The 14068-nt window shown below is 42.1% G+C and overlaps 1 protein-coding gene across 1 annotated transcript in view; it reads left to right on the top strand.

Moving 5' to 3' along the window:
• Window positions 1-13657, top strand: part of ATP6AP1 (ATPase H+ transporting accessory protein 1) — a 112233-nt gene extending 98576 nt beyond the window's left edge. The window contains exons 9-10 of the mRNA XM_019509271.1: window positions 2594-2831; window positions 11835-13657. Coding sequence (XP_019364816.1) covers window positions 2594-2831; window positions 11835-12044 — 448 coding nt within the window. The 3' untranslated portion in view covers window positions 12045-13657. The remainder of the gene's footprint in view (window positions 1-2593; window positions 2832-11834) is intronic.
• The last annotated feature ends 411 nt before the right edge of the window (window positions 13658-14068 follow it).

The following is a 14068-nucleotide window of genomic DNA, read 5'->3' as shown; positions in this document are numbered from 1 at the left end:
TTGGCCTTCCTAACTACCCCCCTACATCCCCGAGCAACTGCAGAATAGTCCTCCCTGGTGACGACCCCTTCTTTCCATTGGGTGTAAGCCACCTTTTTAGCAAGAAGACATTCCCGGATGCTTTTGGTGAGCCATGGAGGCTTGTGTGCTCTCCTGCTCCCTTTGATCCTCGTTGGGATTACCTTCCTTTGGGCTTGGAGGATCATCTCCTTAAGGAGCGACCACTCTCCTTGGACACCTGGCTCCCCTCCCCTCCGGGACCTCAGTGCTTCTCCAACTATCCTCCTTAGCTCACTGAAGTTTGCCCTCCTAAAATCTAGGGCCACTGCCTTACTGTGTTCATGTTCATGAGCCTCAACGAGGCTCAGTAGGGCGCTGCATACTGTCTGGGAGCTGGGGCCACTAGGGATGAGTGCTGCCAGGCTCTGGCTATCACATGGAGCCATCCCAGCTCTCAGCCAGCACACAGTGCCCTGCTGAGCTGCTCTACACCCATGCCATGGGGCAGCTGCCATGCAGGTGCCAGGCAGGGGGGGATGATCCCTGCTGCCCCCCACTGCCCCATACTACATGGGAGGGCTCTGCCATGAGCACCCAGAGTGCCCACTGTCCCCAGTCACTGCTGCCAGAGCCAGTGAGTATGGGGCTTTTTTTTCTTTTTCTTTTTGTTTTTAAGTGCTGGGAGGCTGGCCAGGCGGGGGTTGGGTCTGGGCAGGGCAGCTATGGGGGCTTCTCCTGCATCTCCTCCAGTTGTGTCCGCCTCTGCCCTGGCAGGAGGAGCTGCAGGGGCTATGCCCTGCTGCTGCTTGCCCAGCCAGCGCAGAGGGAGGTGTGCTGCAGGTGTGGCTCATTCCAGGCGGCAGCAGAGCATAGCCCCCACTCCCAGCGCTGCCATGTCCGCGTCAGAACTGTGGGTGAGGGCTCTGCCCTGCCACCACTTGCGGGAAAGGAGAGGGGCGGGATGCAGGTGCTGCCACACTGGGAGTTGGGGCTATGCCCTGCTGCTGCTTGCCCCCTTCCACCCAGAGTGAGCCACACCCACACCCTGCCCCACTACCCTGGCTGGGCAAGTGGCAGCAGGGCAGAGCCTCCGAATCAAATCAGCTACTGACGCTTTGCACAGCCCTAGTCATTATTGACTTACTTATTTTAAAATATATATATATACACAGATGTGCTGCACCAGAACAACATCCTAGATCCTAAAATGTTTACAACTCACAGGTGGGAAGACAGCTTTGAATATCCATATGTGTAGCTACTCTTAACTACTATAGATTGACCCCTCAGATTTTATACTGCTGTACAGTACTGAAAAAATACTTTAGCAAGTGCCAAGCTAAAAAAAATGTAAACCAAGTAGGATTAAAGTACTGATCATTATATAATAAGTAGAAAATATGTACTCTTCAGTTTTCTAAGTTGACACAGAAGATATATTTAATATAAGAATATGGGAATAGCTAAATAAAGCTGAGTAAAGTAATTGTAATAGGATCTGAGCCCACTGAAGCAATAATGCTTGATCATTTTTTTCTCAATTTTTTTAAATGTTAAAAATATTTTACAAGATCTTATATTGGGATGATGGAAATGTACACATACATGCACACACACATAAGAGAAAGGCATGCACCTGCAGGTATAAAATTAGATGTTTGCCTATAAAAATGACCATTGAAGGACTTGAACCAAGGAACACTTGCAAAAATAAACCAAAAGTTATCAAGTTAGTATTCTTATGTGTGTGTGTGTGTGTGTATGTATACATTTGTGTGTGTGCGTGTGTGTGTATGTGCACATATGTGTATATGTATATAAAATGCTTTTAAAATCCCATAAAATTTTTATTGAATAATAGCACAGCAAAAGCAGTGTTATCCGGCACTTCACTATCTGGAATGCTCCACTAACAGGCATCTGTCAATACAAATCTTCCTTCCGAGGGATGTGGCAAAAGAGAAACTGGAAGTCCCGCTTCTGGTTTTACTGCCTCGAGCCAAGTTCTTCTTCTCAGCTTTTGAAAACAAAAAGGCAGAACTTGTCCCTTTTTCCCAATGTTCCAAAGTGTTTGGATAGTTCAAGCTGAATCTTTTTTAATTTGCTGTGGTAGGTTCTTAGGTATTGAAGTCAAGCTGACTTCCCTGCCCCCCACCCTGTCCCCTGGCACACTGACACCAGGGAGTGAAAGCTCTGGTGCACTGGACGCAGCATATTTGATTAACTGGCATCCCCCATTCCCCATGGATGCCAGATAACAGAGCTTTTACTGTATAAACCTACAGACAGTATCCCACTACTGATGAAAAATTGCATTAGAGCAGACCAATGCAGAATGAAATACAATATATATGCTGCTGGCCTGTTGCAAATTAGGCAAATAGGGGTTATTATATGAAAGTTTAATAAGTAGCATAATTAGATTTAAAAGTCACTTTGTTTTGAATACTCCTATGGGGGGAAATTCTAAATGATAGGTAAAACAGCTCGTGATGATTTATCCCATCTGCCATTGGTTATTTCACTGATTATTACAACTCTTTCCTATGTCAATTTGATTCTATGCTTAGTTCTTTTTTCTTTCCCTCTCTAGATTCCTAATGACCAAGAAGTTCTTTGCAGGCTCTGCTCGAAACTGGTTTACTTTAGAGACTGTTGAAATTGTACAGGACAACGGAAAGGTTGCTAGGTTTAATGTCTCTGTCATCTCTGCTCCTGCAGAGTATTCATTTCATTGTCAGTTGGTGGGAACAAGCAATCTCTACGGTGTAAATCTGATTCCATCCAACAATGAAGCAAAGAGCTGGGACATTTTCATTTCTGAGTTTCAGGTGAGTACACATTGCCATTTCAGAGGCCATTCCAAGAACCATTACTTGCTATAGTAGATACTCAACAGCATACATTCATAATGCCCCTACTTTAAGTTCAACCCTAAGGGAAAGTTAAAAGAAAGCTGTCCCCTCTCCTGTGGGTGCTATTCAATAAGGGGTAAAGGAAAAGGCAATATCTGAACAATAAGAACATGAAAGCACAACTGTGAACAACAAAACCCTATAACGTTGACCACAAAAAGGGGAAAATAAAACAATAAACGTTAATATATTTAATCAGCCAAAGAAATACTAAGTAGTTCCTTTGCTTGTTTACTGAATTGGGCTGCTATTGGAAACGTGGACCTCTTAGGTGGTTGTTTTTATGGGTAGCTTAATGCTGCTTTCTTTGTTTTTATTTGATTTCTTTGCACTTTGTTTATCCAGGAAAGTACAGCTTAGTATGAATGTGTTTTCCAGCAGTACAGAATATCTGAACTCATGGTGAGTTCTGTTGTATAATGCCATAGATCAAAAGCCCAATACTGTTCCTATTGAAATTAATTGGAGGTTTGCCTTTAACATCACTGGAGGTATAGCTGCAGTTCATATGTTCACAGAGGGAAATTAGTTTCCTCTTTTTCTTCATGTGAATGAGGTGCAAATTTCCTGTACTTATAAGGCATTACTACTGTGTATTTATGCCAGGCATGCAAAAACAATGCTTTATTCTGAGTATGGTGTTTTCTTATGAAGAGTATATTTACATTTATATCCTAAAAACATGTTTAAAACTCTATAAAATTGAGTAGTTTCTTCCAAAAGAACATTCAAATGCAAGGGATAACTCCAAACTCTATTATATGTATAAAAGATGAGCTGACTCCGTGATATCTGGATTCTAAAGCTCTGTTAGAATTCAGGGTTTGGCTATCTGTACCTGAATCTCAGCAGAACTCGGTCCATAGTCGGACTGAACCTCATTGTTGGAAAGCTCATGGGAAAAGTATTGCTGCTAAGATTGCTCCCTGTTGATTCTTACATGTCTCCAGCCTCTGCAACTTAGACAGGGATTGTGGTGGGGTTTTTGCTCTCTGCTTTCATTATGGAACCTAAATGAAGGCACAATATAAAAAACATTAGACAACATAGAAGGAGGGGAGTGAGTGAAGTATGGAATGGTAATCATCTTGTTATTAGTGAATAGAAATGTCTTTGGCACCAGAAACAGCAGCAAGTCCACTCTGTTCATTTATTATACAGTCAGCTTTTTAAATACAAACACACACACAGAGCTTTCCTTTCTCTCCAGTCAGAAACTCTGACTCCAGTGCCTGGAAAGCTGGAGCATGTTGCTGGAAAGCAGGTGGCACCTAATTTAGTATTTAGGGTCACTCATGATGCTGTTGGTCACAAAACCCTGAAGAAATCTTTGTCCAAACAGACAGTGGACAATGAAAGGTTCAAAGTGTGTAATGCGCTTTGATAGCACTAAAGTTCAGGAACATGGAAGAATCCACTTGTCACTTGTCTTTTCCCAGAATTTCTACACAAGCCTCAAGCTGTTTCTCCCTCAGAGCTGAGAAAGAGGCATTGTTTGTCTGTTGTTAACTTTCTGTTATTGGAATCCAAATTAAGGATGGCGCCAAGAAGACCTATGCATGGACTGTTCTTCCTCCTTTACTTATGCAGCAGTTCTTGCTGCTCTAAGTACCTCTTGGGGAAGACTATTTTCTTATATCCTGTCCTAACCCTCAAAAAACAGCTTGAAAGGTTATGATGCAATCCCTTTTGTTGTACCACCCTCAGAAAAAACAGTCACTACTGAGTTTTGCCTTTTCATTTCTTTCAGCTTGTAGTTATTATTATAGTTTTTATTGCCTTTGGAGCAACTGTTTGTCTGGACCAGCCAGTGCCTCTCCAACTACTCTGTGGATTCACTTGGATATGCACAGGAGTTTGGAGGATCTATTGGTTTATGTGTATATGATATATACAAGGGTTGAGAACTCCCAGGCTAGGGACAGAAATTGCATATAAACTGGTATAAGTGGAAACTGGTTCAAATCTGTAACATAACAGAAGTTCGGTGCACATAAACCACTTTCAAAATGGCTGAAGCTGATTTAAGATAAACCTGGATGGATGTAGTATCAGACTTAACTGATTTGGGTTAAGTCGGTTTATTGAACTTCTGTCCCATATCTCCTCCAGACTGAAACTGTCTGCTCCAGCAGAATAGAGAGGTGTGCTCTAGCACCCCCTGGCTTCTGGCCTGGACTATTGCAGGCTCATGGCTGCATTTCTGGAATCAAAAGTTAATGTCTCTTCACTTGTTTATCTGTTCCATCTACGCAGCTTAAACCAACCTGAGAAGATAGAATCGATTCAGCCTCAAGCCTTTTAACTGTCTATACTTAGCCCCAAGCTCCACAGCAAGAGACAGGGGAAGCAGAGATGTAGAGGAAATGAGTGATGACTGCAGACAAGGGTATAGCCCAGAATCTGATCATTAGTGAAGGAAGTCAGAGCCTTCAACACTACCAATCATAAATACCAATAGTGCCAGGATCAGTCAAAGGAATGACTGTTCTAGCTTTTTTTGGTTCTTTTGCACCATTACAGCTCCATTCCAGCGTAATCTATGGAATGAAAAGTTTCTTCTTAAGAGCTACCCTTAGACATCTCCTTTTTTCTTTAGTGTACATCATGTTGGTTTGTAGACCCTTTGTTCCAAATAACAGCCCCAAACCCTGGGAACAGGAATCTTAAGTTTTTTAGGGCTAAAATATTTCAAACCATACTAATTGTATGCTGCCCTTGAGGGTAATCCTCCACAATCAACATAATACTTTTTCCTTAAAGATTTTGTTAAAGGTCAAATGATGAGAGAATTCCATTCAAAATATAGACAATATAATTCAATTTTAAAAATAAACAGTAAATATAGAGTAACCTCACTTATAGAAATGATATTAGTCTGTGCTCTAGAATTAAAGCCTACAGAGGGCTGGAATCCTTATCAAAAGACTTTTATATACATAAAAATAAAGAATAGGGATTATGTATTTTTAACTTTACATAGGCATGTCTGCAGGGAGTCACATCCTTATCTCCCAGCTGGGATCCAATAACACCCCCACGGAAATGATAACACATCAGAAAAACAATACGAGAATCTGTATATACTACAGCAATTTCCTAAAAGTAGACATGGCATTTTAAGAATGTACAATTAAAGCTTTCACCTCAAAGGTTTGCCAGGTACAACCCTGCTTGAATATGGAACAATTGTATTGCACATAATAAAATTCAGTCTTCCTGGCTGTAGTCCTGGCAAATTAACTGTCCTGGTAAAAGCATATCCATCTATTAAATACCTCAGAGAGTTCTTGTAAAAATTGGAACACAGAGGTATTGTTTCACAGAAGCTCAATAGTTTCTGTGAGCCAAAATTACATGAAGCATCATCTGCTTTTTTTTTTTTCCAAATAATCTTTCAGACCATATTGTGTGCCTCCCATTCCAGTTTTGGTCTGATGTCGAAACAGTGGCTTAACAATTTTAGATCCTGGCAAATATATGCATTCACTAAAGCTGTGTACAAACTTGACTGCCCAACCAAAATATTTGTTTTCTATTATTCTGCTTGAATCAGAAATATATCAGTGGATGTACTGAAAATCAATCAGTATTTGCAAATTCTCTTCAAGGATAACATTGGGAAGACTCTCAAATTATAGAAAAAGGTCCAGATCAACTAGTTCCATCAAAATATCTTTACCATCTCTATGGGGCTTAAATAATCCTCATCTACTCTAATTTTGCAGATCATGATGAACAGCGCTAGCCAGCACTTGGATTTCCCATTGTTGTGTTTGAGAGAGAACCATTCTCGTGTCAGAAAGGTCTAAGTAGGTTTTTAATAGAATTTAGCCACCTGAGTTCTAAAGAGCAATGTAAACTGGCCCTTCTCCATGATAGTAAACTGCCCTCCATTTTGGACTGTAAGATTCCCTAGAACCTGGGCTTCTGTGCACACTCAGAAGTGAGCTGGTTTTATCACCTAGATGCCTTACCTACCTAAGCTCTGATGTGATCCAATCTGGTACTGGGGATATGCCTAAATTCTTGGAGGGACACAACCTGTTAGGTATGTTCTAAGCATGGCTAACTTATGTCGATGACATATGCAAAAAGTGGTGGGGCCTACCTTTTGCCCAGCAGACTAGTGATTAGAGTAACTTCACAGATTCTAGCAGGCACATAAGCTCTTGAGGGGGGCAAGAGTTCGGGCACACTGAACTCCTTTCCTGTTGGCTAGCTCTAACTTTCTTTGGATTTTTGAAAGTGGCTACCCTACCACATTCTCTAACTAGAACAATGATCTAAATCTGGTCATGTGGGAGCACTCTCCCATGCTGATGGGCTTAAAGTGTAGGCATTAGGGGCACCTATATATGAGCAGCGAGGCCGCTTCAATCTGCTATAATTATAGCACATCGGAGCACACTCGATCAATTGAGTCTGCTGGAGTGTGGTAATTACTGTGTTCCAGCAGACTCCAGCATCTCATGTACCAGCGTTCCCACATTGAAAAATGGCAGTGGGGGCACTTTAACTAAAGCTTGTTCAATGAACTTTAGTTAAAGTATACCCGCTGCCATTTTCGTTTAATGAACTTTGGTTAAAGTTACTATTTTTCAGCGTGGGGATGCTGATACACAAGATGCTCCAGGTGTTTTAATTAGCTTAAAGGTCCCTCCACTCCCGAAGCATGTGCATGAACACCCTTGCGTTCTTACATATACTGTGACATCTATCTGGCTGTCTAGATACAGATATTGAGACCAAATTGGGTCTGTCATTTTATTTTGCAAGAGAATACTCTGCTAAGCACAGACGCTTACAAAACCAGTGGCAACGTGTAGGGGGTACACAGGGGTGCACGTGCACCCCCTGAGAATGTCAGTGAACCCCCTGTCAGGCCACGCTCCCTGTTTAGCCACCAGGCAGGGGGGCAGGCAGGAGCACCAGTGCCCCCACCCCCTCCCCCCCGTGAGTGCCGTCAGCAAAAGCATATTGGTGAGTGCGATTGGTTGCTGGGGGACCCTCCCCCCCAAGCAGTCAGCATGATTGGGACTCCCTGCCCCCAGTCACTGACTGATGTCGGGGGGGGGGCACCAGTCACCCATGTCCAAAACCCACCAATAGTTTATGTTGCAGACCCTTAACTCAAGCAGTTATTAACAACAATCTAGTTTGCAAAGAGCTGTAACTCAGAGGGGTCTCCTGCTTGGTGGTTCTTCACAGACAAAGGTGTTAGGCAGGTAACTGCCCACACCAATTGCAGGCCTGCTGGTGACTGATCAATCCAATTGCAGAGAAGCAAATGCTGCTGCAGTGGTTACACATGTATGGCTGACTGCTGCTTGATGAAGGTGTATTTTTCCTCCTACTCCTCTTCTCCTTGATGCTGGCTCTGCACTGACATTCAAAGAAGGTTGTTGGCTTTTTGATTTGGAGCTTCCAGGCATCATGACCTGTAGCCTGTTTCCCACAATTTGTGGTCAGTACCACAGACAGAAAATGACCGCTTCAGAGTATCCTCGAAGGGCTTGTGTGGGGCCTCTCTTTTGCATTTCCCCATCGTCAGTTCCCTGTACAGCATGGCCTTTGGTAGGCAGTTGTCATCCATCCAGGCTACATGGCCTCCCCACCACAGATGAGTCTGCAGGAGAATTGCTTCAATACTGGTAGTATTGGCTCTTTGTAGCACCCCCACACTGGTGACATATCCCTGCCAGCAGATCTTGAGAATGGTGAGGAGGCAGCACTGATGAAAGCACTCAAGGAGGTGTACATGGTGGTGATATAAGACCCAAAACTCAGCACCATACAGTAGGGTGGAGATAACAACAGCTCTGTACACCTTGGCTTTGGTCTATCCCATAGGTTGTGACTATTCCAGACCTGTTTCTGAGTCTGCTGAAAGCACTGCTAGCTTTTCAGTACCTGTTGTCTACCTTCTTGTCAATCATGGTGCCATACAAGATGACACTCCTCAGGTAGGTGAGCTGCTTGACAGCATTTAGCTTAGTTCCTTCAATAGTCATCTTTGGTGGTACATAAGCATGGCTGATAAAGCTGGAGCTGGCTGATAAAGAACTTCAGTATTCCTCGGACTGTTGGTAAGTCCAGAGTGGCCATGTGCTGCAGATCATGTTGGGTGTGGGCCACCAGGGCACAATCATCTGCAAACAGAAGTTCACAGATGAGTTGTTGCAAGGTCTTTGTGTAAGCCTGTAGCTGTCTGAGGTTGAAAAGGTTTCCACCTGCCTGGAAGCAGATGCAGGCACTTTTCTCACCTTCCCCAAGATTGTCCAATGCTTGCCGCAGCATCATGGAAAAGAAAACGGTGAACAAAGTAGGGGCGAGTGCACAGCCTTGCTCAACTCCACTGGAGGTCAGAAAGGGACACAAGAGGTTGCTTTTGTACTTGACTTGTCCACACTGACTGTCATGGACTGACCATGGTGAGAAACTTAGTTGGGCATCCAGGCTTCTCGAGAATCTTCCAGAGGCCATTTTGGTTTATGGTATCAAACGCCTCAGTAGGGTCAGCGAAGGTGATGTACAGCCCCTTGTTCTACTCCCGGCACTTTTCCTGTATCTGTCTGAGCACAAATACCATATCTACCATGCCCCTGTTTGCTCTGAAACCATATTGGCTCTCTGGGAAGACCTCTTCTACTATGGCAGGCACCAGCCTCTTGAAGAGGATTCTAGCTCAAATCTTCCTGGTGATGGACAGAAGGGTGATCCCTTGGTAGTTGGAACAGCCTGACATGTCCCCTTTATTCTTGTAAAGGGTGATGATTACAGTGTCACGCAGATCTTGTGGAATTTTCCCTTGCTCCCAGCAGGCTATAAAGAGTTCATGACACTTGGAGTGTAGGGCGGGACCACTGTATTTTAGGGCTTCAAGTGGAATTCCATCAATTCCAGGGGCTTTGTTGCTTTTTATCTGGTTGATAGCAGTCAAGGTTTTTTCCACTGTAGGATGCTCATCTAGTTCCCCCTTAACAGGCAGTTTCTTGACTTGGCAGACTGGTATACTGTGCGTTCAGCACTAAAGAGAGTTTCAAAGGGCTCAGACCATCAGTCCATGACAGAGTCTTTCTCTATGCATAGGGTCCAGCTGTCAGAGCTCCTCAGTGGACTTTGGATCAGGAAGGTGGGGCTGTAGGCAGATTTCAGGGCTTTGTAGAATAGTCCACCATTTGTTTTGGATATCACAGTTTCTGCTGAAGGTTGTTACATGCCTGGCAGTAAGCTGCCTTCCTTTCGGCTAGCTGGCTGTGCTAGAAGGGCTTGATGAGTGGTCCTCTTTTTTGTGAGAGGGCTTGGACGTCTTTGTCATTTTCATCAGACCAGTCTCAGTTTCTCTTAGTACTGAGCCCAGCAATCTCCTTGGTGGTCTCCAAGACTACTTACTTGATGTGTTTCTAGAGTCCATCAGGTGAGGTGCCTGCAGTATGGAATTAGTTTTTAAGCTTTGACTGAAGTGTTGCTTGAAATTTTTGTTGGCAAGATTGATTTTGCAGCTTTGAAACATCAAATTTCTTTGAGGGGTTGCCTCTGTGCTTGAGCTGAGGCTTGAAATGGAAGGACAACTTGGAATGAACGAGTCGGTGGTCAGTATAACAGTCAGCACTAGGCATTGCTCTAGTGTGCGGGATATCCCCAAGATCACGCAAGATGTAATCTATCAGGTGCCAATGTAGCTACAGCTATGCTATATTTTACCTTCTCTGAAATTGTTTTTATGAATTATGCCAAGCCTCATTAAAATGCATAATCCAGCCCTAGAGAGAATGAAACAAAGCAAATTTCTCTGGTGGACTCTTTACTCTTACCATCTCAAGTGAATTTGGACTTCAACCTGGACAATAAACAAAAGGGGAAAAGCCCTCTCTGACTGGCTAGGACTCAAAAACTCTTTTCTCTGTGAAAACCTATTTTTACAGTGTTGGCTCCAGCATTGTTCACTTAGCACTGTCAATACGAACAACATGTTGCTACCAGGATATCATGCAATAGTTCAGCGGAAGGCAACTTTTTTGGCAGGCCCCCTGCTGCAAATTAACCCTGTACCCTCCCGAAGTGTCACTCTTATCCCTTTACTCTGCCGGGTCTGCTGCTCTGCTTTCTGGTCCCTAGTCTGTAATTCTGAAGGATAAACACATGATAGAAACAGCAAAAAGGGATGCAGTGATTATGTCTTTATTATTCACTGTTTCCATGAACTACTGTAGGGTGGCCAATCTGGCACAAGTGCCGCAAAAGGCATGGGCAGCATTGCATATGTTGAGATAATTATATAAGGGACAAAGTATCTTGTTTTTTTGCTTGGTGGTGGGGAGGGTAGTTCACAGCAATATACAGTGTATGCATGTGTCATAAGTCTGGTAATATTTAATATTTTCCTTAAATCCAGTTTCTGGAATTAGGTTTCATTTTAAGGCAAGCTTCTAAATCCTCCTAGGAAAAAGCTGGAAAACAAGTACCTACATACACAAACACTAGATGACAAATTTGCAACAAAAATGACTCAATTTTTAAAATTTACATCTTATGGTGTTTAAACCAGTCTCATAGTTTTGGGCGCCCTGACTTATATTTTTGAATGTTTGGGCTTGACCATTCTGAATCAATTAATCTATAACAGCTAGCTTTAGAACTAGATCTGTTTGTATTCTTTGAAATGTTACCTTTAAAATCTCAGAAACTGGAAGCATAATTTTCCTCTTCTCAAATGAATAGCTCTCATGTACCTGTAGCTCTTGGGAGGTGAAAGGAATTGAAAAATCATTATGCAAGAAGAGTCTGTGATCAAATGCAGTTAAGGCACTCAGTAACTTGTTGGATGACCGTTTTTTTTAATGAACATGTATATCTTCAAATAAGAATATGTAATATAAATTCATTTAGGCTTGCCTATTATTTTCTTATTTTTAGATTCAAGGCTTCAGTGTTGAAAACAACCGGTTTTCCTATGCAAGTGACTGTACATCATTCTTCTCCCCTGGAATTTGGATGGCCTTGGTGACATCAATAATTTTATTATGGATCTTGACCTATGGTATCCACATGATCATGCAGCTCACCACAAACAGTAGATTTGATGATCCCAAAGGGCTAGCTCTGTCAATTCCTCAAACAGAATAGCACTGGTTTATTTTAAAGTGCCTCAACCATTTGCTATGAATAGCATGCGAGTTTTAGGTTCTTTCCACTTAATAGTACGTGTACGTGGAGAATCATTGTTAGAATAGTTTAGTAAAACTACACAAATCTAAGTACTGAAATCTTTCTTGTAAAAATAAATAAATAAAGGGCAACACAATAATTCTGCTGTCTATTACCCATTCGTTAATAATTGCTTGAGTTAAAGGTCTGAAACTAATAGTAGCCATGGATCTCACCAGCCACAGAAAAGGTCAGTAAGTAGTGCTTATTGCTGTTATATAAAGGATGTCACTAAAGTTCTTTGAGACCTTTTGTTGTTTTTAAAGAATATAAAGGGTCTATGCTGAAACTTCTAAGTTTTTCCATAACTATAAGGAATATCGCAAAGGATGCTAATTAGGCAAGAGGCAAAAAGATGAAGATGCTAGCAGCAACTTCTGCAGAGACTTTGATGTGGTGGGTGGAGTAACAGCTAGGAAAAGTGGTAGAGGTGCAGAAATGAAATGGAAGCATGTTTTAGAAATCATCTGCTTTTTAAAAGAAGGCACCATTATTCACATTACACTCCAGAGGGGGCAGAAACTACCAAACAGCTACTTGTAAATTACTGCTCAATAGTTAAATGAAAGCAGAAATATTAAACTTCTTCAATGTGTTCTAACATGACCAAATGTTCCACTGCAGGCAAGCCCTTAAAGATAATTTTGAAAATTTTCTTACCTCTCCACCTTTTTAGCTATCCAGCTAATAGTTTGGGATAACCCTGAAGAAAAATGACATAACATTACCAGGAAGTCACTGTGCCAGTGAAATATTTTAGTTTGATCATTCCTATGATGATCCTGATCAGAGGTGTCAAAGTTCTGGCCCATGGAGCTGTATCACATAGCCCACAGGGCTCCTAAAGGGTCTGTGATTTTAGGGATGGGATGAGCAGGTGCAGGAGCAAGGCCTACCACTGAATTCTACTGTACACAGCCCCACTGGGACCTGCAGCAATGGTGGAGGATGAGAAACAGCTGTGTTAAGCCTGTGGTTCCCTGGTACCACTTGCCCTGTTACCACAACTGACAGATCCAGCCTAGGGGACCAAGGCAGTTTGACATCACTGATGCAGATGACTTTAGAAGTCTGAGCCTGTTCAGGCTGAATGCATATGCAGGTACCATAACTACTATATCCTCTCTCCAATCAAGCTGACTACTGACCTAATTCCTAAACTATACAAAAACTCTTTTGTCTTCATTGAAAATGAAGTTCAAGTCCATGTCAAGTTTGATGTCTGAATGCCTAACACAGTGATATTCAAATCAAATCAACCAATTTTTGTTAAAACTTTTCACAAAAAGTTCAATTTATTGAACTTATAAAATTGAAATTTATAATTTTGTAAAAACATTTTGAATTCCAGTAGGCAAATCAATTAGTGGGTTAGCACTTTCACTTTTGTTTTTGTGATAATTTTGATATGATTTGTGTAACAGTTGTCAATGGACTTGAAAGATGCTGACTCCCTGTTATATGAATCCAGACTTATGTAACCTTGGCCCATGTATATAAGCCAAGAAATAAAGAACAGTTTCTTACTATCATTTCTGTGTCACAGCTTTATTATTTAGTAGAAGTCAATTATATCTCTTCCAGAAAGGAGATACTGAATCCTTCAGAGTAGATGAAGCTAGAAGAGAGACTAAATTGGGGGTGGTGGCATTTGAAAATGTTCCTGGAAGCATCTGGAACCACAGAAAATTTGGAAAATGAAATCTTCCACACTGGTCTGTGGCAGGCATGGGAACTCTATGATACTCTTCTGAGCAGGAGACAAAGAAAACTGCAAACTGTTGATAAAACATTGTCAAATAGTGTTCTTTGATCCACTCAAGAAAGTCAAATGAGGGCACATTTGCTTTCCAAGAAACTAGCTGGCAAGTGAAACAATTGAGCCATATAAGTAACTTATTTTTGGAAAGGAACTCATGTGAATATGTATTGAATTTGGAACC

Source organism: Gavialis gangeticus, unplaced genomic scaffold (genome assembly GCF_001723915.1).
Source record: "Gavialis gangeticus isolate Ggan-Ray unplaced genomic scaffold, GavGan_comp1, whole genome shotgun sequence".
Taxonomy (NCBI): domain Eukaryota; kingdom Metazoa; phylum Chordata; order Crocodylia; family Gavialidae; genus Gavialis; species Gavialis gangeticus.
The sequence above is the reverse complement of the archived record's forward strand: the minus strand, read 5'-3'. Positions and strand labels throughout refer to the sequence as shown.